At 48.6% G+C, this 27449-nt stretch overlaps 1 protein-coding gene and 1 pseudogene across 3 annotated transcripts in view; one reads left to right on the top strand and one right to left on the bottom strand.

The window, feature by feature from the left end:
- MYO7A (myosin VIIA) overlaps positions 1-27449 on the top strand; it is an 86723-nt gene that overhangs the window by 50437 nt on the left and 8837 nt on the right. For 2 of the 3 annotated variants that reach the window (XM_060018224.1, XM_060018223.1), the window contains exons 30-37: positions 17748-17918; positions 20214-20331; positions 21087-21213; positions 22394-22563; positions 23479-23669; positions 24378-24502; positions 25195-25352; positions 26379-26532. In XM_060018224.1, coding sequence (XP_059874207.1) covers positions 17748-17918; positions 20214-20331; positions 21087-21213; positions 22394-22563; positions 23479-23669; positions 24378-24502; positions 25195-25352; positions 26379-26532 — 1214 coding nt within the window. Of the gene's footprint in view, positions 1-17747; positions 17919-20213; positions 20332-21086; positions 21214-22279; positions 22564-23478; positions 23670-24377; positions 24503-25194; positions 25353-26378; positions 26533-27449 lie in introns of all 3 variants that reach the window. The other variant, XM_060018222.1, reaches the window with a different exon arrangement.
- On the bottom strand, positions 11284-12234 carry LOC132429654 (ester hydrolase C11orf54 homolog; annotated as a pseudogene).

Below are 27449 nucleotides of genomic sequence, written 5' to 3'. Positions count from 1 at the left end.
GAATGTTCCATGAGCACTTGAGAAAAATGTGTATTCTGTGGTTTTTGGATGGAATGTCCTATAAATATCAATTAAGTCCATCTTGTTTTATGTATCATTTAAAGCTTGTGTTTCCTTATTTATTTTCATTTTGGATGATCTGTCCATTGGTGAAAGTGGGGTGTTAAAGTCCCCTACTATGAATGTGTTACTGTCGATTTCCCCTTTTATGGCTGTTAGTGTTTGCCTTAGGTATTGAGGTGCTCCTATGTTGGGTGCACAAATATTTACAATTGTTATATCTTCTTGGGTCAATCCGTTGATCATTATGTAGTGTCCTTCTTTGTCTCTTTTAATAGTCTTTATTTTGAAGTCTATTTTGTCTGATATGAGAATTGCTACTCCAGCTTTCTTTTGCTTTCCATTTGCATGAAATATCTTTTTCCGTCCCCTTACTTTCAGTCTGTATGTGTCTCTAGGTCTGAAGTGGGTCTCTTGTAGACAGCAAATATATGCGTCTTGTTTTTGTATCCATTCAGCCAATCTGTGTCTTTTGGTGGGAGCATTTAGTCCATTTACATTTAAGGTAATTATCGATATGTATGTTCCTATTCCCATTTTCGTAAGTGTTTTGGGTTCGTTATTGTAAGCCTTTTCCTCCTCTTGTGTTTCTTGCCGAGAGACGTTCCTTTAGCAGTTGTTGTAGAGCTGGTTTGGTGGTGCTGAACTCTCTCAGCTTTTGCTTGTCTGTAGAGGTTTTAATTTCTCCATCAAATCTGAATGAGATCCTTGCTGGATAGAGTAATCTTGGTTGCAAGTTTTTCTCCTTCATCACTTTAAATATGTCCTGCCAGTTTCTTCTGGCTTGCAGAGTTTCTGCTGAAAGATCAGCTGTTAACCTTATGGGGATTCCCTTGTGTGTTATTTGTTGTTTTTCCCTTGCTGCTTTTAATATGTTTTCTTTGTATTTAGTTTTTGACAGTTTGATTAATATGTGTCTTGGTGTATTTCTCCTTGGATTTATCCTGTATGGGACTCTCTATGCTTCCTGGACTTGATTAGCTATTTCATTTCCCATATTAGGGAAGTTTTCAACTATAATCTCTTCAAATATTTTCTCAGTCCCTTTCTTTTTCTCTTCTTCTTCTGGAACCCCTATAATTCGAATGTTGGTGTGTTTAATGTTGTCCCAGAGGTCTCTGAGACTGTCCTCAGTTCTTTTCATTATTTTTTCTTTATTCTTCTCTGTGGTAGTTATTTCCACTATTTTATCTTCCAGGTCACTTATCCGTTCTTCTGCCTCAGTTATTCTGCTATTGATCCCATCTAGAGTATTTTTCATTTCATTTGTTGAGTTGTTCATCATTGTTTGTTTCATCTTTAGTTCTTCTAGGTCCTTGTTAAATGTTTCTTGCATTTTGCCTATTCTATTTCCCAGATTTTGGATCATCTTTACTGTCATTATTCTGAATTCTTTTTCAGGTAGACTGCCTATTTCCTCTTCATTTGTTAGGTCTGGTGGGTTTTTATCTTGCTCCTTCATCTGCTGTGTGTTTTTCTGTCTTCTCATTCTGCTTATCTTACTGTGTTTGGGGTCTCCTTTTTGCAGGCTACAGGTTCGTAGTTCCCATTGGTTTTGGTGTCTGTCCCCAGTGGCTAAAGTTGGTTCAGTGGGTTGTGTAGGCTTCCTGGTGGAGGGTACTAGTGCCTGTGTTCAGGTGGATGAGGCTGGATCTTATCTTTCTGGTGGGCAGGTCCATGTCTGGTGGTGTGTTTTGAGGTGTCTTTGACCTTATTATGGTTTTAGGCAGCCTCTCTGCTAATGGGTGGGGTTGTGTTCCTGTTTTGCTAGTTGTTTGGCATAGGATGTCCAGTACTGTAGCTTGCTGGTTGTTGAGTGAAGCTGGGTGCTGGTGCTGAGATGGAGATCTCTGAGAGATTTTCGCCGTTTGATATTATGTGGAGCTGGGAGGTCTCTTGTGGACCAGTGTCCTGAAGTTGGCTCTCCCACCTCAGAGACACAGCACTGTCTCCTGGCTGCAGCACCAAGAGCCTTTCATCCACACGGCTCAGAAGGTAAGGGTGGAGTATGGAGCTGAAAACAGGAAAGGTGGGAAGTCTGTGTATCAGTCTCCCATGTGTCCTCCTTCACTCTGAGCAGCCTGGAAACGATTATTCCTTTACCCTGGGAGATGATTCGGCATCTTTTCTGTGGCTAGTTTGAAAACCTGCTGGTCTTGGAGAGTCTCCTGGAGAGGCGGAGGGCAGCTGCAGCACATACAGGGGAGCTCCTTCTACTGCACAAAGCCCATGCTGGTGGGCGCCATTGCGGAGGCTCCTCCTGTTGGAAGATTTTTAATCACAGTTTCAATTTCATTACTTGTGATCGGTCTGTTCATATTTTCTGTTTCTTCCAGGCTCAGTCTTGGAAGGTTATACCTCTCTAAGAATTTGTCCATTTCTTCCAGGTTGTCCATTTTATTGGCACAGAGTTGCTTGTAGTAGTGTCTTAGGATGCTTTGTATTTCTGTGGTGTCTGTTGTAATTTCTCCTTTTTCATTTCTAATTTTATTGATTTGACTCCTCTCCCGCTTTTTCTTGATGAGTCTGGCTAATGGTTTATCAATTTTGTTTATCTTCTCAGAGAACCAGCTTTTAGTTTTATTGATCGTTGCTATTGTTTTCTTTGTTTCTGTTTATTTCTGCTCTGATCTTTTTAATTTCTTTCCTTCTACTAACTTTGGGTTTTGTTTGTTCTTGTTTCTCTGATTCCTTTAGGTGTAAGGTTAGATTGTCTATTTGAGATTTTTCTTGTTTCTTGAGGTAAGCTTGTATTGCTATAAACTTCCTGCTTAGAACTGCTTTTGCTGCATCCCATAGGTTTTGGATCATTGTGTTTTCATTGTCATTTGTCTCTAGGCATTTTTTGATTTCTTCAGTGATCTCTTGGTTATTTAGTAACATATTGTTTAGCCTCCATGTGTTTTTGTTTTTACGTTTTTTTCCCTGTAATTGCTTTCTAATCTCATAGCGTTGTGGTCAGAAAAGATGCTTGATATGATTTCAATTTTCTTAAAATTACGAGGCTTGATTTGTGACCCACGATGTGATCTATCCTGGAGAATGTTCCATGTGCCCTTGAGGAGAAAGTGTATTCTGTTCTTTTTGGATGGAATGTCCTATAAATATCAATTAAATCTATCTGGTCTATTGTGTCATTTAAACGTTCTGTTTCCTTATCAATTTTCTGTTTGGATGATCTGTCCATTGGTGTAAGTGAGGTGTTAAAGTCCCCCACTATTACTGTGTTACTGTCGATTTCCTCTTTTATAGCTGCTAGCAATTGCCTCATGTATTGAGGTGCTCCTATGTTGAGTGCATATATATTTATAATTGTTATATCTTCTTCTTGGATTGATCCCTTGATCATTATGTAGTGTTCTTCCTTGTCTCTTATAACATTCTTTATTTTAAAGTCTATTTTATCTGATATGAGTATTGCTACTCCAGCTTTCTTTTGATTTCCATTTGCATGGAATATCTTCTTCCATCCCCTCACTTTCAGTCTCTACGTGTCCCTAGGTCTGAAGTGGGTCTCTTGTAGACAGCATATATATGGGTCTTGTTTTTGAATCCATTCAGTGAGCCTGTGTCTTTTGGTTGGAGCATTTAATCCATTCACATTTCAAGTAATTATCAATATATATGTTACTATTACCATTTTCTTCATTGTTATAGGTTTGTTTTTGTAGGTCCTTTTCTTCTCTTTTGTTTCCCACTTAGAGAAGTTCCTTTAGCATTGGTTGGAGAGCTGGTTTGGTGGTGCTGAATTCTCTTAGCTTTTGCTTGTCTGTAAAGCTTTTGATTTCTCCCTCAAATCTGAATGAGGTCCTTGCTGGGAGAATAATCTTGGTTGTAGGTTCTTCCCTTTCATCACTTTAAATATATCATGCCACTCCCTTCTGGCTTGTAGAGTTTCTGCTGAGAAATCAGCTGTTAACCTTATGGGAGTTTCCATGTATGTTATTTGTCATTTTTCCCTTGTTGCTTTCAATATTTTCTTTGTCTTTAATTTTTGTCTCTTTGATTACTATGTTTATTGGCGTGTTTCTCCTTGGGTTTATCCTGCCTGGAACTTTCTGTGCTTCCTGGCCTTGGGTGGCTATTTCCTTTCCCATGTTAGAGAAGTTTTCAACTGTAATGTCTTCAAATATTTTCTCGGGTCCTTTCTTTCTCTCTCTCTTCTCCTTCTGGGACCTCTATAATGTGAATGTTGTTGCGTTTAATGTTGTCCAAGAGGTCTCTTAGGCTGTCTTCGTTTTTTTCATTCTTTTTTCTTTATTTTGTTCAACAGCAGTGAGTTCCACCATTCTGTCTTCCAGGTCACTTATCCGTTCTTCTGCCTCAGTTATTCTGCTATTGATTCCCTCTAGTGTATTTTTCATTTCAGTTATTGTATTGTTCATCTGTTTGTTTGTTCTTTAATTCTTCTAGGTCTTTGTTAAACATTTCTTGCATCTTCTCAATCTTTTCCTCCATTCTTTTTCCATGGTCCTGGATCATCTTCACTATAATTATTCTGAATTCTTTTTCCAGAAGGTTGCCTATCTCCATTTAGTTGTTTTCCTGGGGTTTTATCTTGTTCCTTCATCTGGTACACAGCCCTCTGCCTTTTCATCTTGTCTAACTTTCTGTGAATGTGGTTTTTGTTCCACAGGCTGCAGGATTGTAGTTCTTCTTGCTTCTGCTGTCTGCCCTCTGGTGGATGAGGCTATCTAAGAGGCTTGTGCAAGTTTCCTGATGGGAGGGACTGGTGGTGGGTAGAGCTGGGCATTGCTCTGGTGGGAAGAGCTCAGTAAAACTTTAATCCACTTGTCTGCTGATGGGTGGGGCTGGGTTCCCTCCCTGTTGGTTGTTTGACCTGAGGTGACCCAACACTGGAGCCTACCCAAGCTCTTTGACGGGGCTAATGTCAGACTCTGGGAGAGCTCACACCAAGGAGTACTTCCCAGAACTCCTGCTGCCAGTGTCCTTGTCCTCATAGTAAGACACAGCCACCCCCTGCCTCTGCAGGAGATCCTCCAACACTAGCAGGAGGGCTGATTCAGTCTCCCATGGGGTCTCTGCTCCTTCCCCTGGGTTCCGATGTGCACACTACTTTGTGTGTGGCTTCCAAGAGTGGAGTCTCTGTTTCCCCCAGTCCTGCCAAAGTCCTGCAATCAAATCCTGCTAGCCTGCAAAGTCTGATTCTCTAGGAATTCCTCCTCCCGTTGCCTGACCCCCAGGTTGGGAAGCCTGACGTGGGGCTCAGAACCTTCACTCCACTGGGTGGACTTCCGTGGTATAAGTGTTCTCCAGTTTGTGAGTCACCCCCAGCAGTTATGGGATTTGATTTTATTGTGATTGTGCCCCTCCTACCGTCTCATTGTGGCTTCTCCTTTGTCTTTGGATGTGGGGTATCTTTTTTGGTGAGTTCCAGTGTCTTCCTGTTGATGATTGTTCAGCAGTTAGTTGTGATTCTGGTGCTCTGTCAAGAAGGAGTGAGCACACGTCCTTCTACTCTGCCATCTTCAAGATTGTACCTTCCTAAGAATTTGTCCATTTCTTCCAGGTGGTCCATTTTGTTGGCATACAGTTCGTTGTAGTAGTCTCTTATGATCCTTTGTATTTCTGTGGTGTCAGTTGTAACTTCTCCTTTTTCATTTCTAATTTTATTGATTTGAGCCTTCTCCATTTTTTTCTTGATGAGTCTGGCTAAAGGTTTATCAATTTTGTTTATCTTTTCATAGAAACAGCTTTTTGTTTCATTGATATTTTCTATTGTTTTCGTTGTCTCTATTTCATTTATTTCTGCTCTGACCTTTATGATTTCTTTCCTTCTACTAACTTTAGGTTTTGTTTGTTCTTTCTCTAGTTGCTTTAGGTATAAGGTTAGGTTGTTTACTTGAGATTTTTCTTGTTTCCTGAGGTAAAATTGTATTGCTATACAATCTTAGAACAGTTTTTGCTGCATCCCATAGGTTTGGATTGTCGTGGTTTTGTTGTCGTTTGTCTCTAGGTATTTTTTAAAAATCTTTTTGGCTGAGCTGTGTGGCATGTGGGATCTTAGTTACCCAACCAGGGATTGAACTCACCACCCCCTGTGGTAGAAGCATGGAATCTTAAGCACTGGACCACCAGAGAAGTCCCTAAGTATTTTTAAATTTCCTCTTGATTTCTTCAGTGATCCATTGGATGTTTAGTAACATATTATTTAGTCTCCATGTGTTTTTGTTCCTTACCGTTTTTTTTCTTGTAATTGATTTCTAATCTCGTAGCATTGTAGTTGGAAAAGATGCTTGAGATGATTTCAATTTTCTTAAATTTAGTGAGGTTTGATTTGTGGTACAAGATGTGATCTATCCTGGAGAATGTTCCATGTGCACTTGAGATGAATGTGTATTCTGCTGCTTTCAATGGAATGTCCTATAGATACCGATTAATTCTATCTGGTCTAATGTGTCATTTAAGGCTTGTGTTTCCTTATTAATTTTCTGTCCGGATGATCTGTCCATTGCTGTAAGTGGGTTGTTAAAGTCCCCCACTATTACTGTGTTACTGTTGATTTCTCCTTTTATGGCTGTTAGCATTTGCCTTATATATTGAGGTGCTCCTGTGTTGGGGGCATATATATTTACAATTGTTATATCTTCTTCTTGGATTGCTCCCTTGATCATTATGTAGAGTTCTTCCTTGTTTCTTGCAACAGTCTTTATTTTAAAGTCTATTTTGTCTGATATAGGTATTGCTATTCCAGTTTTCTTTTGATTTTCATTTGCATGGAATATCTTTTTCCATCCCCTCACTTTCAGTCTGTATGTGTCCCTAGGTCTGAAGTGGGTCTTTTGTAGAGAGCATATATACAGATCTTGTTTTTGTATCCATTCAGCCCATCTATGTCTTTTGGTTGGAGCATTTAATCCATTTATATTTAAAGTAATCATCAATATGTATGTTCCTAGTGCCATTTTCTTAATTGTTTTGGGTTTGTACATCTTTTTTCTTCCCTTCCTCTTTTGTTCTCTTCTCTTGTGGTTTGATCACCATCTTTAGTGTCGTGTTTGGGTTGCCTTTTCTTTTGTGTGTGTGTATCTATTGTAGTTTTGGGTTTGCATTTCCCCTGAGGTTTTGATTTAGCAGTGTATATATGTACCACTGTATATAAAACCAACTTGTTTTAAGTTGCTGGTCTCTTTCCCACCTAGAGAAGTTCCTTTAACATTTGTTGTAAAGCTGGTTTGGTGGTGCTGAATTCGCTTAGCTTTTGCTGTAAAGCTTTTGAGTTCTCTCTTGAATCCGAATGAGAGCTCTGCTGGGTAGAGTATTCTTTTTTTTTTAATAAATTTATTTATTTAATTTATTTATTTTCAGTTCAATTGGGTCTTCATTGCTGCGCCTGGGCTTTCTCTAGTTGCGGTGAGTGGTGGCTACTCTTCATTGCAGTGTGCAGGCTTCTTATTGCCGTGGCTTCTCTTGTTGTGGAGCATGGGCTGTAGGCGTGTGGGCTTCAGTAGTTGTGGCACACAGGCTCAGGAGTTGTGGTGCGCAGGCTCTAGAGTACAGGCTCAGTACTTATGGCTCATGGGCTTAGTTGCTCCGAGGCATGTGAGATCTTCCCAGACCAGGGCTTGAACCCATGTCCCCTGCATTGGTAGGCGGATTCTTAACCACTGCACCACCAGGGAAGTCCCTGAGTAGAGTATTCTTGGTTGTAGTTTCTTCCCTTTCATCACTTTAAATATATCATGCTACTCCCTCCTGGCCTACAGAGTTTCTGCTGAAAATTCAGCTGATAACCTTATGGGGATTCCCTGGTATGTTGTTTGTTGGTTTTCCCTTGTTGCTTTTAATATTTTTCTTGTCTTTAATTTTTGTCGTTTTGATTAATATGTGTCTCAGTATGTTCCTCCTTGGGTTTATCCTGCATGGGATTCTCTGTGCTTCCTGGACTTCAGTGAGTTTTTCCCTTCTCATGTTAGGCAAGTTTTCAGCAATAACATCTTCAAATATTTTCTTAGGCTCTTTCTCTTTCTCTTCTCCTTCTGGGAACCCTATAATGCGAATGTTCATGTGTTTAATATTGTCCTAGAGGTTTCTGAGACTGTCCTCATTTCTTTTCATTCTTTTTTCTTTATTATGTTCTGTGGCAGTGATTTCCATCACTCTGTCTTCCAGCTCACTTATCCTTTCTTCTGCCTCATTTATTCTGCTGTTGATTCCTTCTAGAGTGTTTTTCATTTCAGTTATTGTATTGTTCCTCTCTATTTGTTCTTTAAATCTTCTAGCTCCTGGGGTTTTTAAATAACTAACTAAATAAATAAATAATTTAAAAAATTTTATTCATTCATTCATTCATTCATTCATTTATTGCTGTGTTGGGTCTTTGTTGCTGCTTGCAGGCTTTCTCTAGTTGCGGTGAGCCGGGGCTACTCTTCGTTGCAGTGCACAGGCTTCTCATTGCGGTGGCTTCTCTTGTTGCGGAGCACAGGCTCTAGGCTCACGGATTTCAGTAGTTGTGGCATGCAGGCTCAGTAGTTGCACCTTGCAGGCTCTAGAGTGCAGGTTCAGTAGTTGTGGAGCATGGGCTTAGTTGCTCCACGGCATGTAGGATCTTCCTGGAGCAGGGATTGAATCTGTGTCCCCTGCATTGGCAGGTGGATTCTTAACTGCTGTGCCACCAGCAAAGTCCATAGCTCCTTGTTAAACATTTCTTGTACCTTCTCGATCTGTGCCTCCACTCTTTTTTGAGATTTTGGATCATCTTTACTATCATTACTCTGAATTCTTTTTCAGGTAGATTGCCTATCTCCTCATCATTTAGTTGTTCTTGTGGATTTTATCTTGTTCCTTCATTTGCAACATATTTCTCTGTCACTAATTTTGTCTGACTTTCTGTGTTTGAGGTCTCCTTTCCACAAGCTGCAGGATCATAGTTGCTCTTGTTTCTGGTGTCTGCTCCCCGGTGGGTGAGGTTGGTCCAGCGACTTGTGTAGGCTTCCTGCTGGGAGGAACTGGTGCCTGCCCTCTTGTGGGTGGAGCTATGTCTTGTCCCTCTGATGGGCAGGGCCATGTGAAGGGGTGTGTTTTGAGGTGGCTGTGAGCTCAGTATGACTTCAGCCAGCCTGTCTTCTGATGGGTGGGGCTGTGTCCTTATCTCGGGGGCGTTGTTTGGACTGAGACTTTCCAGCTCTCAAGCCGGGCCTTGGTGCTGAAATGTGCACCTCTGGAAGATCTCACTCTGATCAGTATTCCCTGGGCCTTCAGTGTCCTAGCCTTCACAGTGAGTGATAGTTGACCTTCGCCTCCCCAGGAGACCCTCTAAGACCCCTAGGTAGGTATAATCCAGGTTTCTATCAGGTACTGCTTTGTGCTGGGTCCCAGTGCACGTGAGACCTTGTGTGCACCCTCCAAGAGTGGAGTCTCCATTTCCTCCAGCCCTGTGGAGCTCCTGCCCTCAAGCCCTGCTGGCCTTTGGGGCTAAATGCTCTGGGGGTTCTTCTGCCCAATGCCAGACTCTCACACTGTCTTGGAGGGCTATTTTATGTGGGAATGTCCATGTGTAGCCTGCGTGGGTTTAATATTTTTTGGTGCGAGGGTTGTTTTTAGTATAGATATCTGCCACTTCTTTCCTCGGTGTATTCTGGACATTAGCCTCTTTATAGGAGGTATGACTGATGTTGTGGTGACCATAGCCTGTACTGGATATTGAGTAGAGCTTCCCCTTTGCTCTGTGGTTGTCACTGCCCTGTCAGAGATGGGCTCTACTCCCTAGTTGTTGGAGTAGAGGCCCCCAGGTCTTCTTCTTAGCTGTGGTTCTGATCTGCACTGTGAGGTAGGCAGGATTGGAGCACTCCCACTGGGAAGGAAGCCACTGAGTATTCCTCCTCTGGAGCTGTTCGCCTGTGGGGTTGCTCTGTCGTGTCACCTTTCACCTGTTGTGCGAGCTCTCAGATTACACCATCATTGGCACTGCTCTCAGCCCCACCTTAAATGTGGGTATGCCAGCAATCGGCCCTGGTGTCTCTCATATGTTGTTTTCACCAGGCCACCAGCATAGATCTACTGAAGTCAGGTCCTAGGATTGCAGTAATCATGGATCTGGACCCACTGTGGATGCTATGGGGGCAGCTCCAACTCTAGGCCAGCCCAACCCTCATGTGTATGTGCCCACAAAGTCTACAGCTGCTAAAGCTAGACCTGCCTTGGCTGCAGGAGCACTGATTGTCCATTCAGATGTTCTGGAGGTGCTAACTTTACAAGGCCAGTCACGGGGGTGTCAATTCATGGTTTGTGCAGCTGTGAAGAGAGATTTCAGCTTTTCTTCCTTAGTTGCATGTCCCCTGGGGCTCAGCTGTCGTTTCAGCCCCACCTCTGTGTGTGGGCCACCCACAGGGGTCTGCTCCCGAGGCTGCCCTGGAGCACATGAGTCTACCCTGGTGGCGATGGGCACGTGGGGGAGCCAGCAGTCACGGGCACAGGAGAGCTGGCCCCAGCGGGGGCCCTTCTTAGTTCCCCGGGGAGGCAGGGGCTGGAACACGGGGAGAGAGTCTGCAATGGCAGCTTTGCCCCTTACGCATCACTTAACTATGGCTCTTTGCTTCTGTGGCAGTCCAAGTTTCCTCCACAAGCATTCCCAGTTGTGGATTTCCTCACTTCCATCCCCTCAGGCTGTCTCCTCACAGCCAACAGAAGCCCTCTCCTGGGTCTGCTCTCCAAACCCCATGTTCCAGCACTCAGCCTCTGTGCACACCAGTGGACACCTGTCTCAGGCTGGGGCACACAGGGCTGTGGCACAGACCATCTGTGTAGGTTTCACTCTGTCCTGCTTGGCTGTTGGCACTCTCTTCCAATAGCCCATGAATTCCCTTGTGTCCCAATTCATGCCCCTGTCTATGAGGGGGCTTCCCCAGATGTGGGACCCTCTCCTCTCCTTCAGCTCCCCACGACCCAGGGGTGCCGTTCCCATCCCGCTTCCTCTCCTTTTCTTTTTCCCTTTTTCTTTCTTTCATCCTACCTGGTTACACGGGGATCTTTCTTGTCCTTTTAGGTATCCAAGGTCCTCTGCTAGTGTTCAGCTGGTGCTCTGTGAGAATTGTTCCATTTGTAGATGTATTCTTGATGCGTTTGTGGGGAGAGATGAATTCCACGTCCTCCTACTCCTCTGCCATCTTGCCGACCCCTTTGGATTTTATATTACTATCTATCAATGAGTTAATCAATCAATTAACCTTAATTATTTCTTCTTCTAAATGAGTATCAGTTGATTTAATCTCGCCCAAAAGAATGGGTCTCTTTTGGTTGGTCAATGCAATACAGAAACTCTGCAGGTAAGAAGTATCCAAGTTATTCCACTATATCTGGGGTGGTGTCATAATAGTAGTGTCCACCTTTTCCATGATGACTGAAACACCGAGTGTGCTCCAACCTCAAATCAAACCCTGGGTCTCTGAAGACAAAAACCAGCAGACAGACCAAAGGAGCCTTCATCTCATAAAAATGCAACAATTTATTCACGTCTTCATCAGAGTTCAATGGGCAGGAAGACAATTCTGTGGGCATAATGTGAGTCTTCACTTTTCTCTTCTGAATCACGAAAGTACCTTCCAGCCCCACAGGCTTATCTCCATAATCTTTTTCAAGAGTCTGTCTCATACAAGTCACAAAGTTAAGTTTTCCAGTTCTTCTTTTGGCTTTCATCTCAATGACCTTTCCAGGTTGGCCCCCACTGGCAAAAAGATTAGCCAGTAATGCACACCCCAAATCATGATATTCTCACTGTACTTCTCTAGTAGGCATCCTCCATCTTTAGGGTTAATACGAGCAAATGAACTTCAATACACAGGAGGTTTGTGTTCACTTTCTGTTTGAACAACTGACATAAACTCAGAATTGAATCCAAGAGTCTGAAATGGGTCTACTCCTGCTCTAAGAATAAAAGCTCTGGGAAGTTGGAGTTCTTTTGCAATCTTATTTAGGTTATAAACTTGTTTTTTGATTTACAAGAGGCAATAAGTAAGGCATACCTCCTACTTCTGCAATTCTAGTTTTCCCACAGATGCCTTTTACAGGAAAGGTAAATAAATGGTCCTTAGTCAAATCAGGGCACTCAACTACAGAGACCTGGACATCAGCAAAGTTATCCTTTAGCACCTTCTGCAGAACTCCAACAAGCTCCTCTAGACTTGACAGCTGAAAAGAATACTCAGCGCAAGCCATCTTCCTTAGGTGTGAATGAAACAAGAGGGAAGGGGGCAGGGCACAACCTGGAATGGTGGTTTTTATTCTTCAATTTGTTAATGTGGTGTATCACACTGATTGATTTGCAGAGATTGAAAAACCCTTGCATCCCTGGGATCAATCCCACTTGATCGTGGTGTATGATCCTTGTAATGTTGGATTTGGATTGCTAGTATTTTGTTGAGGATTTTTGCATCTGTGTTCATCAGTGATATTGGACTTTTTGTGTGGTATTTTTTGAATAGTTTCAGAAAGATAGGTGTTAACTCTTCTCTAAATGTTTGATAGAATTCACTGTGAAGCTATCAGGTCCTGGACTTTTGTTTGTTGGGAGTTGTTAAATCACAGTTTCAATTTCAGTACTTCTGATTGGTCTATTCATATTTTCTGTTTCTTCCTGGTTCAGTTTTGGGAGACTGTACTTTTCTAAGAATTTGTCCATTTCTTCTAGGTCGTCCATTTTATCAGCATATAGTTGCTTGTAGTCGTCTCTTATGATCCTTTGTATTTCTGTGGTATTGCTGTAACTTCTTTTTCATTTCTAATTTTATTGAGACCTCTCCCTCTTTTCCTTGATGAGTCTGGCTAATGGTTTATCAATTTTTTATCTTCTCAAAGAACCATCTTTTTGTTTCATCGATCTTTTCTGCTATTTTTTTCATCTCCATTTCGTTTATTTCTGCTCTGATCTTTATGATTTCTTTCCTTCTACTAACTTTGGGTTTTGTTTGTTCTTCTTTCTCTAGTTGCTTTAGGTGTAGTTTAGGTTGTTTATTTGAGATTTTTCTTGTTTCCTGAGGTAAGATTGTGTTGCTTTAAACTTCTCTCTTAGAAAAGTTTTTGCTGCATCCCACAGGTTTTGGATCATCATGTTTTCATTTTCATTTGTCTCTAGGATTTTTTTGATTTCCTCTTTGATTTCTTCAGTGATCCATTGGTTATTTAGTAGCATATTGTTTAGCCTCCACGTGTTTGTGTTTTTTACAGTTTTTTTCCTTGTAATTGATTTCTAATCTCATAGCATTGTGGTCAGAAAAGATGCTTGATATGATTTCAGTTTTCTTAAATTTATCAAGGCTTTATGGCGCAGCATGTGATCTATCCTGGAGAATGTTCCATGGGCACTTGAGATGAATATGTATTCTGCTGCTTTTGGTTGGAATGCTATATAAATATCAATTAAGTCCACCTGGTCTGATGTATCATTTAAGGCCTGTGTTTCCTTATTGATTTTCTGTCTGGATGATCTGTCCATTGCTATAAGTGGGGTGTTAAAGTCCTACACTATTATTGTGTTACTGTTGGTTCCTCCTTTTATGGCTGTTAGCATTTGCCCTATATATTGAAGTGCTCCTGTGTTAGGTGCATATATGTTTACAGTTGTTTTATCTTCTTCTTGGATTGCTCCCTTGATCATTATGTAGTGCCTACCTTTGTCTCTTGTAACTGTCTGTCTTTATTTTACAGTCTATTTTGTCTGATATGGATATTGCTACTCCACCTTTCTTTCGATTTCCATTTGCATGGAATATCTTTTTCCATCCCTTTACTTTCAGTCTGTATGTGTCCCTAGATCTGAAGGGGGTCTCTTGTTGACAGCATATATATGGGTCTTGTTTTTGTATCCATTCAGCTAGTGTATGTCTTTTGGTTCATTTGCATTTAAGGTAATTTGATTCATTTGCATTTAAGGTAATTACTGATATGTATGTTCTTATTGACGTTTTGTTAATTGTTTTGGGATTGTTTTGTAGTTCTCTCTTCTTCCCTTCCTCTTTTTTTCTCTTTTGATTTGATGACTAGTGTTGTGTTTGGATTCTTTTTTGTGGGTATCTCTATTGTAGAGTTTTGGTTTGTGGTTACCATGAGGTTTTGATATAGCTGTCTATATATATACAAGATTGTCTTAAGTTGTTGGTCTCTTAATTTCAAATGTGTTTCCAACATCCTGCATTTGTACCCTCTTCTCACCATTGCTGATTTTGTTAACATATTTGTGTGTGGATGGTTTCCCACCTTTACTGTATGTTTGCCTTTATCAGTGAGCTCTCCCATTTGTAATTTTCTTACTTCTAGTTGTGGGCTTTTCTTCTCTACCTAGAGAAGTTCCTTTAGCATTTGTTGTAAAGCTGGTTTGGTGGTGCTGAATTCTCTTAGCTTTTGCTTGTCTGTAAAGCTTTTGATTTCTCCATCAAATCTGAGTGAGAGCCTTGCTGCGTAGAGTATTCTTGGTTGTAGTTTTTTCCCTTTCATCATTTTAAATATATCGTGCCACTCCCTTCTGGTCTGCTGACGACTCAGCTGATAACGTTATGGGGATTCCCTTGTATGTTATTTGTTGCTTTTCCCTTGCTGCTTTTAATATTTTCTTTTTGTCTTCAATTTTTGTCAGTTTGATTAATATGTATGTCAGCGTGTTCCTCCTGGGGTTTATCCTGTATGGGATTCTCTGCACTTCTTGGATTGGGTGACTGTTTCCTTTCCCATGTTAGAGAAGTTTTCAGCTATTATCTCTTCAAATATTTTCTCAGGTCCTTTCTCTCTCTCTTCTCCTTCTGGGACCCCTGTAATGTGATTGTTGGTGCGTTTAACATTGTCCCAGAGGTCTCTTAAACTGTTCTCATTTCTTTTTCTTTTCTTTTTTTAAATAAATTAATTTTATTTATTTATTTTTGGCTGTGTTGGGTCTTCGTTGCTGTGCGCAGGCTTTTCTCTGGTTGAGGTGAGCAGGGGTTACTCTTCGTTGTGGCGCTCGGGCTTCTCATTGTGGTGGTTTCTCTGGTGGAGCATGGGCTCTAGGCACACAGGTTTCAGTAGTTGTGGCACATGGGCTTAGTTGCTCCGTGGCATGTGGCATCTTCCTGGACCAGGGCTCAAACCCGTGTCCACTGCATTGGCAGGTGGATTTTTTTTTTTTTTTTGCGGTATGCAGGCCTCTCACTGTTGTGGCCTCTCCCGTTGTGGAGCACAGGCTCCGGATGCGCAGGCTCAGCAACCATGGCTCACGGGCCTAGCCACTCCGCAGCATGTGGGATCTTCCCGGACTGGGGCACAAACCCGTGTCCCATGCATCGGCAGGCGGACTTTCAACCACTCTGCCACCAGGGGAGCCCAGGCAGGTGGATTCTTAACCACTGTGCCACCAGGGAAGCCCTGTCCTCATTTCTTTTCTCTTTATTCTGTTCTGTGGCAGTGATTTCCACCACTCTGTCTTCCAGCTCACTTACCCTTTCTTCTGCCTCATTTATTCTGTTATTGATTCCTTGTAGAGTATTTTTCATTTAAGTTTTTGTATTGTTCACCTCTGTTTTTGTTCTTTAGTTCTTCTAGGTCTTTGTTAAACGTTTCTTTTACCTTCTCAATCTTTGCCTCCATTCTTTTTCCGACATCTTGGATCATCTTTACCATCATTACTCTGAATTCTTTTTCAGGTAGATTGCCTATCTCCACTTCACTTAGTTGTTCTTCTGGGGTTTTATCTTGTTCCTTCATCTAGAACATATTCCTCTGCTGTCTCATTTTGTCTAACTTTCTGCGTTTATGGTCCCACAACCTGCAGAATTTTAGTTCCTCTTGCTTCTGGCGTCTGCCGCCTGATGCATGAGGCTGGTCTAAGAGGCTTCCTGGTGGGAGGGACTGGTTCCTGCCCACTGGTAGGTGGAGCTGGGTGTTGTCCCTCTGGTGATCAGGGCCATGTCCAGGGGTGTGTTTACAGGCAGCTGTGGGCTCAGGAAGACTTTAAGCATCCTGTCTGCTGATGATTGGGGCTGTGTTCCTGGCCTTCTGGTTGTTCAGCCTGAGATGTCCCAGCATTAGAGCCTTCGAGCTGTAGGGTGGGCCAGGTCTTAGTGTCAAAATGGCAGCCTCCAGGACAGCTCATGCCAATGAGTACCCTGTACCTCCACCACAAGTGTCTTTGTTTCCACAGTGAGCCACAACCACCCCCTGTCTCCCCAGGAGACCCTCTAAGACCTGCAGGTAGGTCTGGCCCAGGCTCCTGTGGAGTCACTACTTTGCCCTGGGTCCCAGTGCATGTGAACTCTTGTGTGTGCCCTCCAAGACTGCAGTCTCTCTCTCCCCCAGTCCTGTGGAGTTCCTGTGATCAAGCCCAGCTGGCCTTCAAAGCCAAATGCTCCAGGGGCTCCTCTTCCCTTTGCCAGACGCCCAGACTGGGGAGCCTGACATGGGACTCAGAACTCTCACTCCTTTGAGAGAACTTCTGTGATATGATTATTTTCCAGTTTGTGGGTTGCCCACCTGGCTGGCATGGGGTTTGATTGTATTGAGAATGCACCCCTCCTACTGTCTTGTTGTGGCTTCTTCTCTGTCTTTGGAAGTAGAATATCTTTTTTGTTAGGTTCCAGTGCTTTTTTGTCGATGGTTGTTCAGCAGTTAGTTGTGATTTTGGTGTTTTTGTGAGAGGAAGTGAGCTCAGGTCCTTCCACTCCACCATCTTGTCTGTGCATCTTGCTGTATTGTTAGTTAGTCTAGAAACTCTGCTCTAAAGGAGTAAGAGATCCACTCGTTTAGACCACAGTTTACAAACGTGTATCCTTTTATCTCCTGAGGACAGGATTGATGTGGTTGCTTTGTTTTTGATGGTGATGATGGTTTTCATGACACTTATGGTTCTGTTGGTTATTATGATGGAGGAATAAGGATGGAGATGATGGAAATGAGGGATGATGGTGGAGGTAGTGATGGTGTAGGTGGTGGTGAAGGTAGTGATGATGATGATGGTGCTGCTGATGGTGGTGTTGGTGTTGGTAATGGTGGTGATGATAATAGTGGTGGTTTTGGTGTTGGCGAGCTGATATTCAAGGAGAATGTATTAGTACAGCCGTATCAGTTGCTGAAATTCCAAACTACTTTGAACTAGTTGGAAAACATCTACTGCCTTCAAGGTGCACAAGACCCTTTCCCTATTGCCCCTGCTGCCATAGCCCTGGGGAGCCCCAGGCAGGCATCACTGGGGCTGCCATGCACCAGCCTCAGACAGAAAAGGGGCAAATGCTCAGTGCCCATCTGGCTCTCTGCAACCTCTGCATTATGACTCACTGGTTGTTCAATGCCTTGACTGTCCCCAGGGGGTGTAGTGATGGTGATGGAGGTAGTGATGCACCCCGTTCCTCTGATAGTCTCCAGCGGTACCCAGGTCCCCCATTCTCCAGGGCAGGCCTTTCTCATCAGGCTGAGAAGGTAGTGGCTGACCCATTACCAATGGGCTGGCTGGTCCCCCTGGGTCAGCTCATGTGCCCCTGGGCAGAGTCCAGCTCTGTGCTGGTGCTGAGGAAACCCAGGAGCAGGTGAGTGTGGTCCTGCCCTTGGGGTGCTCATGGCTCCACCAAGCAGACAGGAGGTCCTGGTGAGTCAGGGAGAGCACAGGGTCCCAATGGCAAGGGTCTGAAAGTGACAGGATGCAGGGCCTGGGGGCTTTAGTGGCCCGGAATGGCTTCCCAGAGCGTGTGTGAAGGAGATCTCCCCACACCTAGGAGGATGACTTGGCCGAGCTGGCCTCCCAGCAGTACTTTGTGGACTACGGCTCTGAGATGATCCTGGAGCGCCTCCTGAACCTCGTGCCCACCTACATCCCTGACCGCGAGATCACGCCCCTGAGGACGCTGGAGAAGTGGGCCCAGCTGGCCATTGCTGCCCACAAGAAGGTCAGAGGGCTGGGGTTGTGAAGGAGGGGCTTTCTGATGACCTGGCTGAAGGGTAAGGACCTGAGAAATCAAAGAGGCCACAGCTCTTACCTGACATCTGTCTGTCCATGGGGCTGGGAGGACAGGATGGCACCCTTGACCTCCTGGCTCCCAGCAGCCTTTCTCCACCATGGGTATCAGTTCACTTGTGTTTTCTGCCCTCTACTCTACACTGGGCGCCAGGGACACAGAGATGGATCAAATCTAGCCCCATGGCCTCATGAGGGAAACCATGGGTCCATGGGCACTGGGGGTCCCAGCTCCTGGCCTCCCACCAAAGCTTATTAGTGCTGCAGCTCAGGAGAGTTGGTGCATGCTGGAGGAGCTTCTCGGAAGTGCACCTCCTTTCCCCTAAAAGAGCTCTGGCCCAACTTCCTGCCTGGGGAATTTGAGGTACTGGCCCCCTCTGCCTCTTGTTTAAGGCCCCAGGCCCATAACCAGCCCTGAGTAGCTCCCTTCTAAGCTAAGAGACCCGCCCCAAGTAGAGCAGGGGTGCCCTGGTTGGGGTGGGGGACCCTGGCTGCTGGAGGGGACCCATGGGCCTCCCCATCTCCAGGCCCTGGTTGTATAAGAGCAGAATCCTCTTTGCACACAAGTTGCCAAGGGCTCCAAGATCAGTGTGTCTCAACCCCTACGCCACGTGGCCTCTTCCCTAACCCAGGAGCCCCATGTGTCTCCCCCTGAGCTCTTTGCCTCCCCTTGAGCTGCCCACAAGTCTCCACCTGTACCCGAATGCTCCCTGCACCCCCTGTGCTTCTAGGCCTGGCTCACCCCCGAGGACCTCCCTGTCCTCAGCCCCCTCCAGAAGAGATGCATGTACTCCCTCCCCCACTCTCTGTCCTTGGCCACCTCCTCTCCCTCACCCCTCACACTTGGTTAGCTGCTGAAGCCCGTCCATTCCACCTGCCAGCAGCTCCAGCCTCCGTCCCCACCTCCACTCCTCTGCCTTCCCTGGGTCCTCGGTGTGCGCGGCCAATGTGCATGTGGCACCTGGCATGTTCTGGGTTGGGTGCCATCACTCATGAATTCCCTTTGTTTTGGGTGCTTGCCATGTGCTGGGCACTGCACCAGGCCCTGGAGACACAGCTGCGAGTACAACAGATGTGCCCTCTGCCCTCTCAGAGCCCATGACCGAGCTCGTGTGTCTCCCCCTGGACTGTAGTGCCCTGGCCTGTGCGTTCCAGAGCCCTGGCCCCGGCCTCTTGTAGAGTGGACAGGTCCGAATTAGCATGATTATTAGGGTCAGAGGAGTAAAAACATTTTATTTTGAAATAATTTCAAACTTACGAAAAAGTTGCAAGTTAAAAAGCTAGGCCTGCTGTGTACAGTATGCACTTCACCTAGACTCACCAGATGTTAACATTGTCCCACATTTGCTTTTATTTTCTCTGCACACATACATGTTATTATTTTTTCTGAGCCATCTGAGATTAGGTTGGAGATGCTGAGCCCCTTATCCCTGAATACTCACAGCTCTTGGGATGGCATTGCTTCTGGGCCCTCTTCGTGCATGGAAATGTGACAGCACAGGGGCTGGCACACACACGTCTTCATCTATGTTTGTGTTCATAGATGATAAAAACCATGAGTTCATTCTGATCCCTCCAATTCTACTCCAATACCACCAAGTTCTTATTAAAGCTCGGCAGAATATTTTTAGATAATAAAACATGCGTGCATTAATTTCTTGCCAGGAGCACTGCATTATTCCCCCATCTGCTTGCCCACTCCAGGCTCCAACCCTTCTCTACCCTGCAATCTTCCTAACTCCCAAGTTTACCTGTCAGTTTCCACTAAGAGACCAGCCTCACAGTGGTGGCCTCGCCCATGGTTCTCTGTGACCTGGCTCCTACTCACCGGTTTCCCACTCCCTCTTCTTGGTCAGGCCTGGCACCCCCCCCGGCCCCATCCTTAGCCACTCATGTTCCTGTTCCCCAAACTCCTTCCCTGATCCCTGCCCTTGTGCCTTGCACATGCGCCGGCTGGGATTGTGGGCTTTCTTGTCACTCTGCTGAATCGGGAGCTCCCTGAGGGGGGGACCCATGTTCCTCTAGCAAGTGCTCACCGCTGTTGATGGAATCGGAGGAAGATGGAGTGACGGGGAGGCTGTGGGCTGGGGGGGTGGGGTGAGGCCATGGTGTGCACGAGGACACGGTGGCCTGGGGCCCACTTCTGACGTGCAGACAGGGACGTTTGATTTCCAGGCAGAGCTTGTGCCAAGTCTCTTGTCCCCTGTCCCTGTCTGTGCCCCTCCAGGGGATTTATGCCCAGAGGAGAACTGATGCCCAGAAGGTCAAAGAGGATGTGGTCAACTATGCCCGCTTCAAGTGGCCCTTGCTCTTCTCCAGGTTTTACGAAGCCTACAAGTTCTCAGGTACCCCTCAGCCCACCTGCCTCCCATCCCTCCCTCGATGGCTCTGGTCCGTGACAGAGAGAGGGGGATGGCCTGAGCCAGACTCCCCAGTCAGCCAGCCTCCTGCCCGCAGGGCTGCCTGGCCTCCAAGTGAGTGTGCTGAGTGGGTCCTACCTCCCTGCAGCCCAGTAGGGCTCCGTGGCACATAGTAGGTACTCAGCAACACACTGGGTCGAACAATTGACTGAGTATTGTGATCATTAAAGCACCTACTGTGTACAGAAGAGGGTGGCCCAGAGCACAGGCTGGGCCGAACCCGTGAAGCTGAGAGTAGATGCAGCCAACAGACCTGTCCTGGCCACTTGCTTAGCCAACCTCGGGCCACCGGTACCAGGCACCTGCTCCATGCCAGGCCCTGTGCTGGTGGTGGCTTCACAGAACCACCAAATATCAGGCTCGAGGGAACGTTGGGGCTCAGTTTGTCTGACTCCTCCCCGTATCCCACCATACCGCAGGGCAGGGACTTGTCCCAAGCTGCACAGACCAGTGGCAGGAACGCGGCTCCAACCCAGTTCCTTAATCCAACACTCTCTTCCCGCCGCACCTGGGGTTTCGGCTCGTAGGGAGGTTGTGTTCTCCGAGCCTCAGTTTCCACATCTGTAAAATGGACATCAACATACCCCACCCTGGCCACCTCCCTGGTGGTTATGAGGATCGAGAAGGGCTGGGTCCGGCAGCGGGCAGGTGCCCTCTCAGTGCCTCTGTCTCTGCCCCAGGCCCCAGCCTCCCCAAGAACGACGTCATCGTGGCCGTCAACTGGACGGGCGTCTACTTCGTGGACGAGCAGGAGCAGGTGCTTCTGGAGCTGTCCTTCCCCGAGATCATGGCCGTGTCCAGCAGTAGGTTAGTCCAGCCCCCACCCCCCGCGTCAGTGCAGGGCGGGGACTTGTCCAAAGCCGCATGAAGACCAGTGGCAGGGATGGGACTCAAACCCAGGGTCCTGATTCAGCACTTTCTGAAGTGAGGAGGGGCAGATGGAGACACAGGCAGACACACAGGGAAGGAGAGAGCACCCGGGGCTTTTCTGCGGGTCATGGGGGCCTTTGAAGGAAACCTAACAGAGGACATCACCGAGGTGCAGAGACACGCAGTGGCCTGTCCTGGTCGCATGTGACCGAGCAGTATGTGCTGTACCCTGCAGACCCCTCAGGCATCTTCCTCCCTATAGGGTGTGGGGGGGCGGGTATTTACAGCACATTCGTGGCTGTTCTGAGATGGGCACGGGTGGTTAGGACAGTCAGGGACAGTCGAGCGTGTACAAAAAGCTGGCCTGAGATTCAGGGCTCCGTGTGGGACTCACCTCCACGCCCTCATCTCTAAAATGGAGGTCTTTCCATCAGTACAGTGGTGAGGAATACATGCAATAATTGATAGGAGAGCTCTTTGTAAACTGAGAAGTGCAGTGCACATGGGAGCAACGTTGGGAGTGGGTCCTGGAATGGACTGGCATTCCCAGCAGTGCCTCCTCCCCGCATCTGGGGCTTGTAGGAGTGTCTCTGGGCTGTGTCCGATGTGGGCAGGGGTTGGGTCATGTCCAGCTCTGACCAGGCACATGGGATGCAGTGGTGACAAGATAGTCCTTGTCCTCCTGCAGCTTCACTTGAGAGGGGAGATGGGCATCGAATAAGCCATTGTAAAGTAGGGGCCAGTGTGCTGAGGGCTATGGGAAGGCAGGGAGGGCTTCCTGGAGGCGGTGGTTTCTAGGCTGAGCCCTAAAGGGTGAGTGGGAATTAGACAACAAAGGGGAAGTGAGCTCCCCCTGCAGGCCTCCCAGGACCATGTGTGACTTTGGCCTGGCCGTGGCTGACTCAGGCTGAGCTGTGGCTGCCTGGGCCCCATCTCACCCTGGCTGGGCCGGCCTCTTTCTGGCTGGGCCACATCTGACTGGGCTGGCCTTGGTCTCCTTCAGGGAGTGCCGTGTCTCGCTCTCGCTGGGCTGCTCTGACCTGGGCTGTGCTGCATCTCACTCGGGCTGGGCAGGAGTGACCCCGACAGGGCCCTGTTCTCCGTGTTGGTCCTGCAGGGGAGCGAAACTGGTAGCCCCCAGCTTTACGCTGGCCACCATCAAGGGGGATGAGTACACCTTCACCTCCAGCAATGCTGAGGACATCCGTGACCTGGTGGTCACCTTCCTGGAGGGGCTCCGAAAGAGGTCTAAGTATGTGGTGGCCCTGCAGGACAACCCCAGCCCTGGTGAGTGGCTCCTGGCACGAGATGCCAGTCCCCGGGGTCAGGGTGTTAGGCAGATTACGTGCCCTGGCCTTGGCCTGGCGTTCAGGATCACTAGAGCCTGTTACCCATTCTTCCCCAGAAACCTTCGTTTCCAGCTGGACCAAATAGCTCAACCCTGTGCCTTCAATCTGTGCCCTGTGGGGAACCTTCCTCCCTCTGGTCTTAAATACCTATTACTTGCCAACTTCTCCAAATGAGATCAGGGGTTCCTCCTCAGTGTTCCCCCAATACCCACCATCTTCAAATGATGACAGTGGTAACAACTATGGACCATGCATCCCCGGGCCTTTGAGGTCCCGAGCAGAGCGTGAGAAAGAGACGAAATGAACCCAGCCCTGCCCTCAGTGGGGAGGGGGTGGGAGCAGACAGTGCCCATCCCTGTGATAGTGCAGTGACCCGGGAAGCCCAGAGGCTGTGGGAGCCTGGGGTTCGGGGAGGACGTATGTGTGAACAGAACGTTTGGGGCAGAGAGGAGAACCGAGCAGAGGCTGGAGGGGGCAGGTGTGTCTGGGAACTGCGGGTAGTTTGTTTCGGCTGGAATGGGTGAGGTGAGGCGGGAGGGGCAAAAAGGGAGGCAGAAGACGTCAGGAAGGCCATCTGCCAGCAACAGGCCTGTAGCGTGTCGAGGAGTGTGGGATTCCTTTTAGGGCAGTGGGGAGCCACGGAAGGCTTCTGAGCTGGGAAGGGGCCCCCTCCGACGGCTATCTGTGTTGGGGGTTGTGCAAGGTAGAGGCAGAGCGGCTGCTGAGCAGATACGGGACAGGGCCTCAGTTCCAGTGGGGAGGAGAGGCTTACGGGTCATCAACCCCAAGAGAGGTGTTCCAACCCAGCCTCTCTCTCTGCCCCCATGTGGCCCTGCTCACCCATGCCTTCCAGCGGGCGAGGAGTCAGGCTTCCTCAGCTTTGCCAAGGGGGACCTCATCATCCTGGACCATGACACAGGAGAGCAGGTCATGAACTCAGGCTGGGCCAATGGCATCAATGAGAGGACCAAGCAGCGTGGGGACTTCCCCACCGACTGCGTGTATGTCATGCCCACTGTCACCATGCCACCGCGGGAGATTGTGGTACGTGGCCCGGGGTGGGGCAGATGCATGGGAGGCTCTCCTGGCCCCTCCCCTGGCCCCTCCTTGTCTTCCTCCCACATAAAATGGAGTGAGGGATTACAGTAGATTCATGCTTTGCAGCTTCTGTGAAGATGATCTGGGGGTCTTATGGGACCATAAACTGAAAGTTGGGGGCAACTATCCAATGTATGCCAGGTGGAGAGGGACCTAGAAATTGCATCAGAGGAGGAACTGCCCAGGGGTAGGGGATCAGAGAAGAGTGGCCTAGGGGATGGGGACGGGGGTAGGGGCTTGCACTGTCCAGAAAGGCAGTGAGGGCAGAGATGGGAAGTGAGGCCCTGCTTCCTCCGGAGCCCCTTGAGCCAGCACTGAGGACTCGGAGCCCAGCTTTCCAGGCAGCTCTGGAGCCAGGCTCTGTTGACGGGGCAGTTCTCACACTACATCCGCTGCCTTGTCCAGGCTTTCTGACAGACCCAACTTAGTTCAGACACAGGGCACCAAGGGAAGGGGTCCTAAGGCCAGCATGATGGAGGCAGTGGTAACGTCAGAGATCCCCCAGGAGGAAAGGTGTTCCCAGGGTCAGAATGGGGCACAGGGCCCACCCCCAGACCCACTTAAGAAGGCTCTGGGCTTTACCATGTTGATCCAGGGACCCGGGGTAGAGATCCAGGGGCGCCTGACCTCAGCTCCCCGTCTCTCGGTCTCTAGGCCCTGGTCACCATGACCCCCGACCAGAGGCAGGACGTTATCCGGCTCTTGCAGCTGCGAACGGCAGAGCCTGAGGTGCGCGCCAAGCCCTACACGCTGGAGGAATTTTCCTACGACTACTTCAGGTGACGGGGGAAGGGGAGAGAGGGCCCCAGGACAGGGAGCTGCAGGCTTCTGCTACTCTCTGGTCTGCGTGCTGGGGTTGCTTTGTGGTGTCCCCGTCTGTGAGCAGTGCCCAGGTCAGAGGGAACCAGAGGGCAGTTTCAGTCCATCGAGATGACGCTTCTCATGTTGTGTCGTCTTATCCTTCCTTCATTTAAGATACTGTGACTGCGCCCACCCTAGGTGGAGTCCTGGGCACTCCTGACTCAAGGCTGTACCTGCCTCACTGATTCACAGTCCTGGTGGGGAGACAGGCATGAGACCAGGCGGCTGTTATTCTGTGCGCCCAGTGTTGAGATGGAGATGCTGGGTCGGGGTGGAGATGGAGGCTTCGTGGAGGAAGTGGTGTCTGAGCTAAGCTGGGGCGGGGTGAGCCGGGTGGAGGAGCGCCACAGCTGGAGCAGAGCGAGCAGAGAGAAGCAGGCGCGAGCAGGCCGGGGAGGCGGGCAGGGCTGCCGGGGCCCAGCCAGCCTTGTTAGTATCTCCGTCTGTCGGCTGAGAAAGTAAGGCCCCCGCAGGGCTGGTGACTCATCCCAGGTCACACGGCGCAGCAGGGAAGCCGGTTCCCTCTGCTCCGCTTCCTACTCGGGGCGGGCGGGATGGGGCTGGAGTCTCACAACCTGGCCGTCAGTGCGGACTGTCCCGTGCTGTGCAGGCCCCCACCCAAGCACACGCTGAGCCGCGTGATGGTGTCCAAGGCCCGCGGCAAGGACCGGCTGTGGAGCCACACGCGGGAGCCGCTCAAGCAGGCGCTGCTGAAGAAGATCCTGGGCAGCGAGGAGCTCTCGCAGGAGGCCTGCATGGCCTTCATCGATATCCGCACCCTCAGGGCTGGGGGGGGGGGGGCACGGAGGGTCAGGCAGGGGCCACGGGGAGGGGGCGCCTAGGGCAGGGGAGGGCTGGGCTGGGCCTGGCCTCTAGGGTTTTCGTCTAGACACTTACTTCCTTCTGAGGGGCCCAGCTGGGGCCTGGGCAGACGTGGGGGGATGCTGACGGAGCGGCTCCCTCTGTGTGCCCGGCACCTTACAGCGTGCAGGGGGCTGCCTCACCCGTTGTCTCCTCACACCCTGTCACTTGGTTGACAGATGTATATCGTGCCATGTGCTGGGCCAGGCGTGGAGACACGGCGGTGAGCAGACCCAGTCCCTAGCCTCATGGTGCTCATAGTTGAGAGTGGAGATGTGCTGATCGGTGTCAGTGCTGTGATGGGACCCGACAGCACATTGACCTGACTTGGCCTTGGAGGAGGGCAGGGAGGACTTCCTGGAGGAAGTGATATCTAGGCTGGAGACTGGGTAGGCCTTGGCCAAAGGGGAGATAGGTGGGAATGTTTTTGACAGAGGGAGCAGCATGTATAAAGGCCCTGAGGCAAAACAGAGCAGGGCTGTTTCAAGGGCAGAAATTAACTCAGCACAGCTAGAGGCTAGAGTTCAAGAAGGGAATCCCAAGATGTGGGCTGATGGCTGAAAGTTTCCCAAGGCCTGTTAAGAAGCTTGGACTGTGTCCTGCGGTGCAGCCATGGGGAGCCACTGGGGCAGGGGGTGGCATGGTTAGATCTGTGATTTGGAAAGTTTATTCTGGTTGCTGTGAGGACTCTGGTAGTGGGGCTGGGGCCTGGAGCACGATGGCCAGTGAGGAGGTGGCCAGAGGAGTTGAGGAGAGAGGGTGGGCAGTGGGCATGGAGAGCAGTGTGGGCAGATTATGCCCATTTCCTGGGTGAGTAGCCTGAGGCCCAGGGCCACACGATCAGGGGTGGCAGACCCCGTTGGAGAGTGTGGCCGCCTGCCTCCCGGGCCATTGTTCCCCGATTGGCCACAGCCTTCCTTGACAGCTCCCCACCCGTGCTCAAGTACATGGGCGACTACCCGTCCAAGAGGATGCGCGCCGTCAATGAGCTCACAGACCAGATCTTCGAGGGTGCCCTGAAGGCTGAGCCCCTCAAGGACGAGGTGTACGTGCAGATTCTGAAGCAGCTGACCGACAACCACATCAGGTAAGCCGGGATGGTGGGAGGGTGAGGGGCAGGCCCCCCCAGTGCCAACGGCTGAAGGTAATCGTAAAGGTCCTCCTCCCACTGGGAGCTCACTCCCTGCCGAGGCAGCAGCTGGCTCTGCCTGGAACAGTCCTTCTTCACTCAGAGCAGGAAGCCGTCCTCAGGCCCCCTCATGTCCTAGCTCTCCCTCAAGGCCCAAGGAAGAGGGTCAAGAACCGAGAGGTGGTGGCTGCGCCCCGAGTCTGTCCTCCCCGCAAGCTGAACAGCCCCAGCTCCTCCTCATTTCCCGCTGCTCTCTGCCTCCTCTGGATACCCCTCCCTAGCCCAGATGCCACTGTCGCCTACAGGTGCATCTCATGAGCACTTGTCCCACCCCTGGCTCAGGCTGAGCTGGCTGTCAGAAGCTCTGGCTAAAAACTCTCATGGGGGCTTCCCTGGTGGCGCAGTGGTTGAGAGTCCGCCTGCCGATGCAGGGGACGCGGGTTCGTGCCCTGGTCTGGGAGGATCCCACATGCCGCGGAGCGGCGGGGCCCGTGAGCCATGGCCGCTGAGCCTGCGCGTCCGGAGCCTGTGCTCCGCAACGGGAGAGGCCACAACAGAGGCCCGCGTACCGCAAAAAAAAAAAAAAAAAAAAAAAACTCTCATGGGCTGGGGGTGTTGGACCCCAGAGGGTGTCACCGCCTCCCTGATGGCCCAGACCATGGCAGGAGGGGGAAGTCAGGCACATGCTCATCCCAGAGCCTGAGAGAAGCCCCACCCTCTCCCTTTATTCCCAGACTTCCAACTCCCTCCCCAGCTTTGTCACTCTCTACATCTCTTACACAAGTCTACCATTGGACCGTGCGTCAGATCTTTTCGCACATTCTGTGCCCACAGCCAGGAAAACCTTTCTTCTCCTTTGCATATCAGAATTTGCC

This window comes from Delphinus delphis, chromosome 8 (assembly GCF_949987515.2).
Source record: "Delphinus delphis chromosome 8, mDelDel1.2, whole genome shotgun sequence".
Classification (NCBI taxonomy): Eukaryota; Metazoa; Chordata; class Mammalia; order Artiodactyla; family Delphinidae; genus Delphinus; species Delphinus delphis.
Note: the sequence above shows the minus strand (reverse complement) of the source record. Positions and strands in the feature narration are given on the sequence as shown.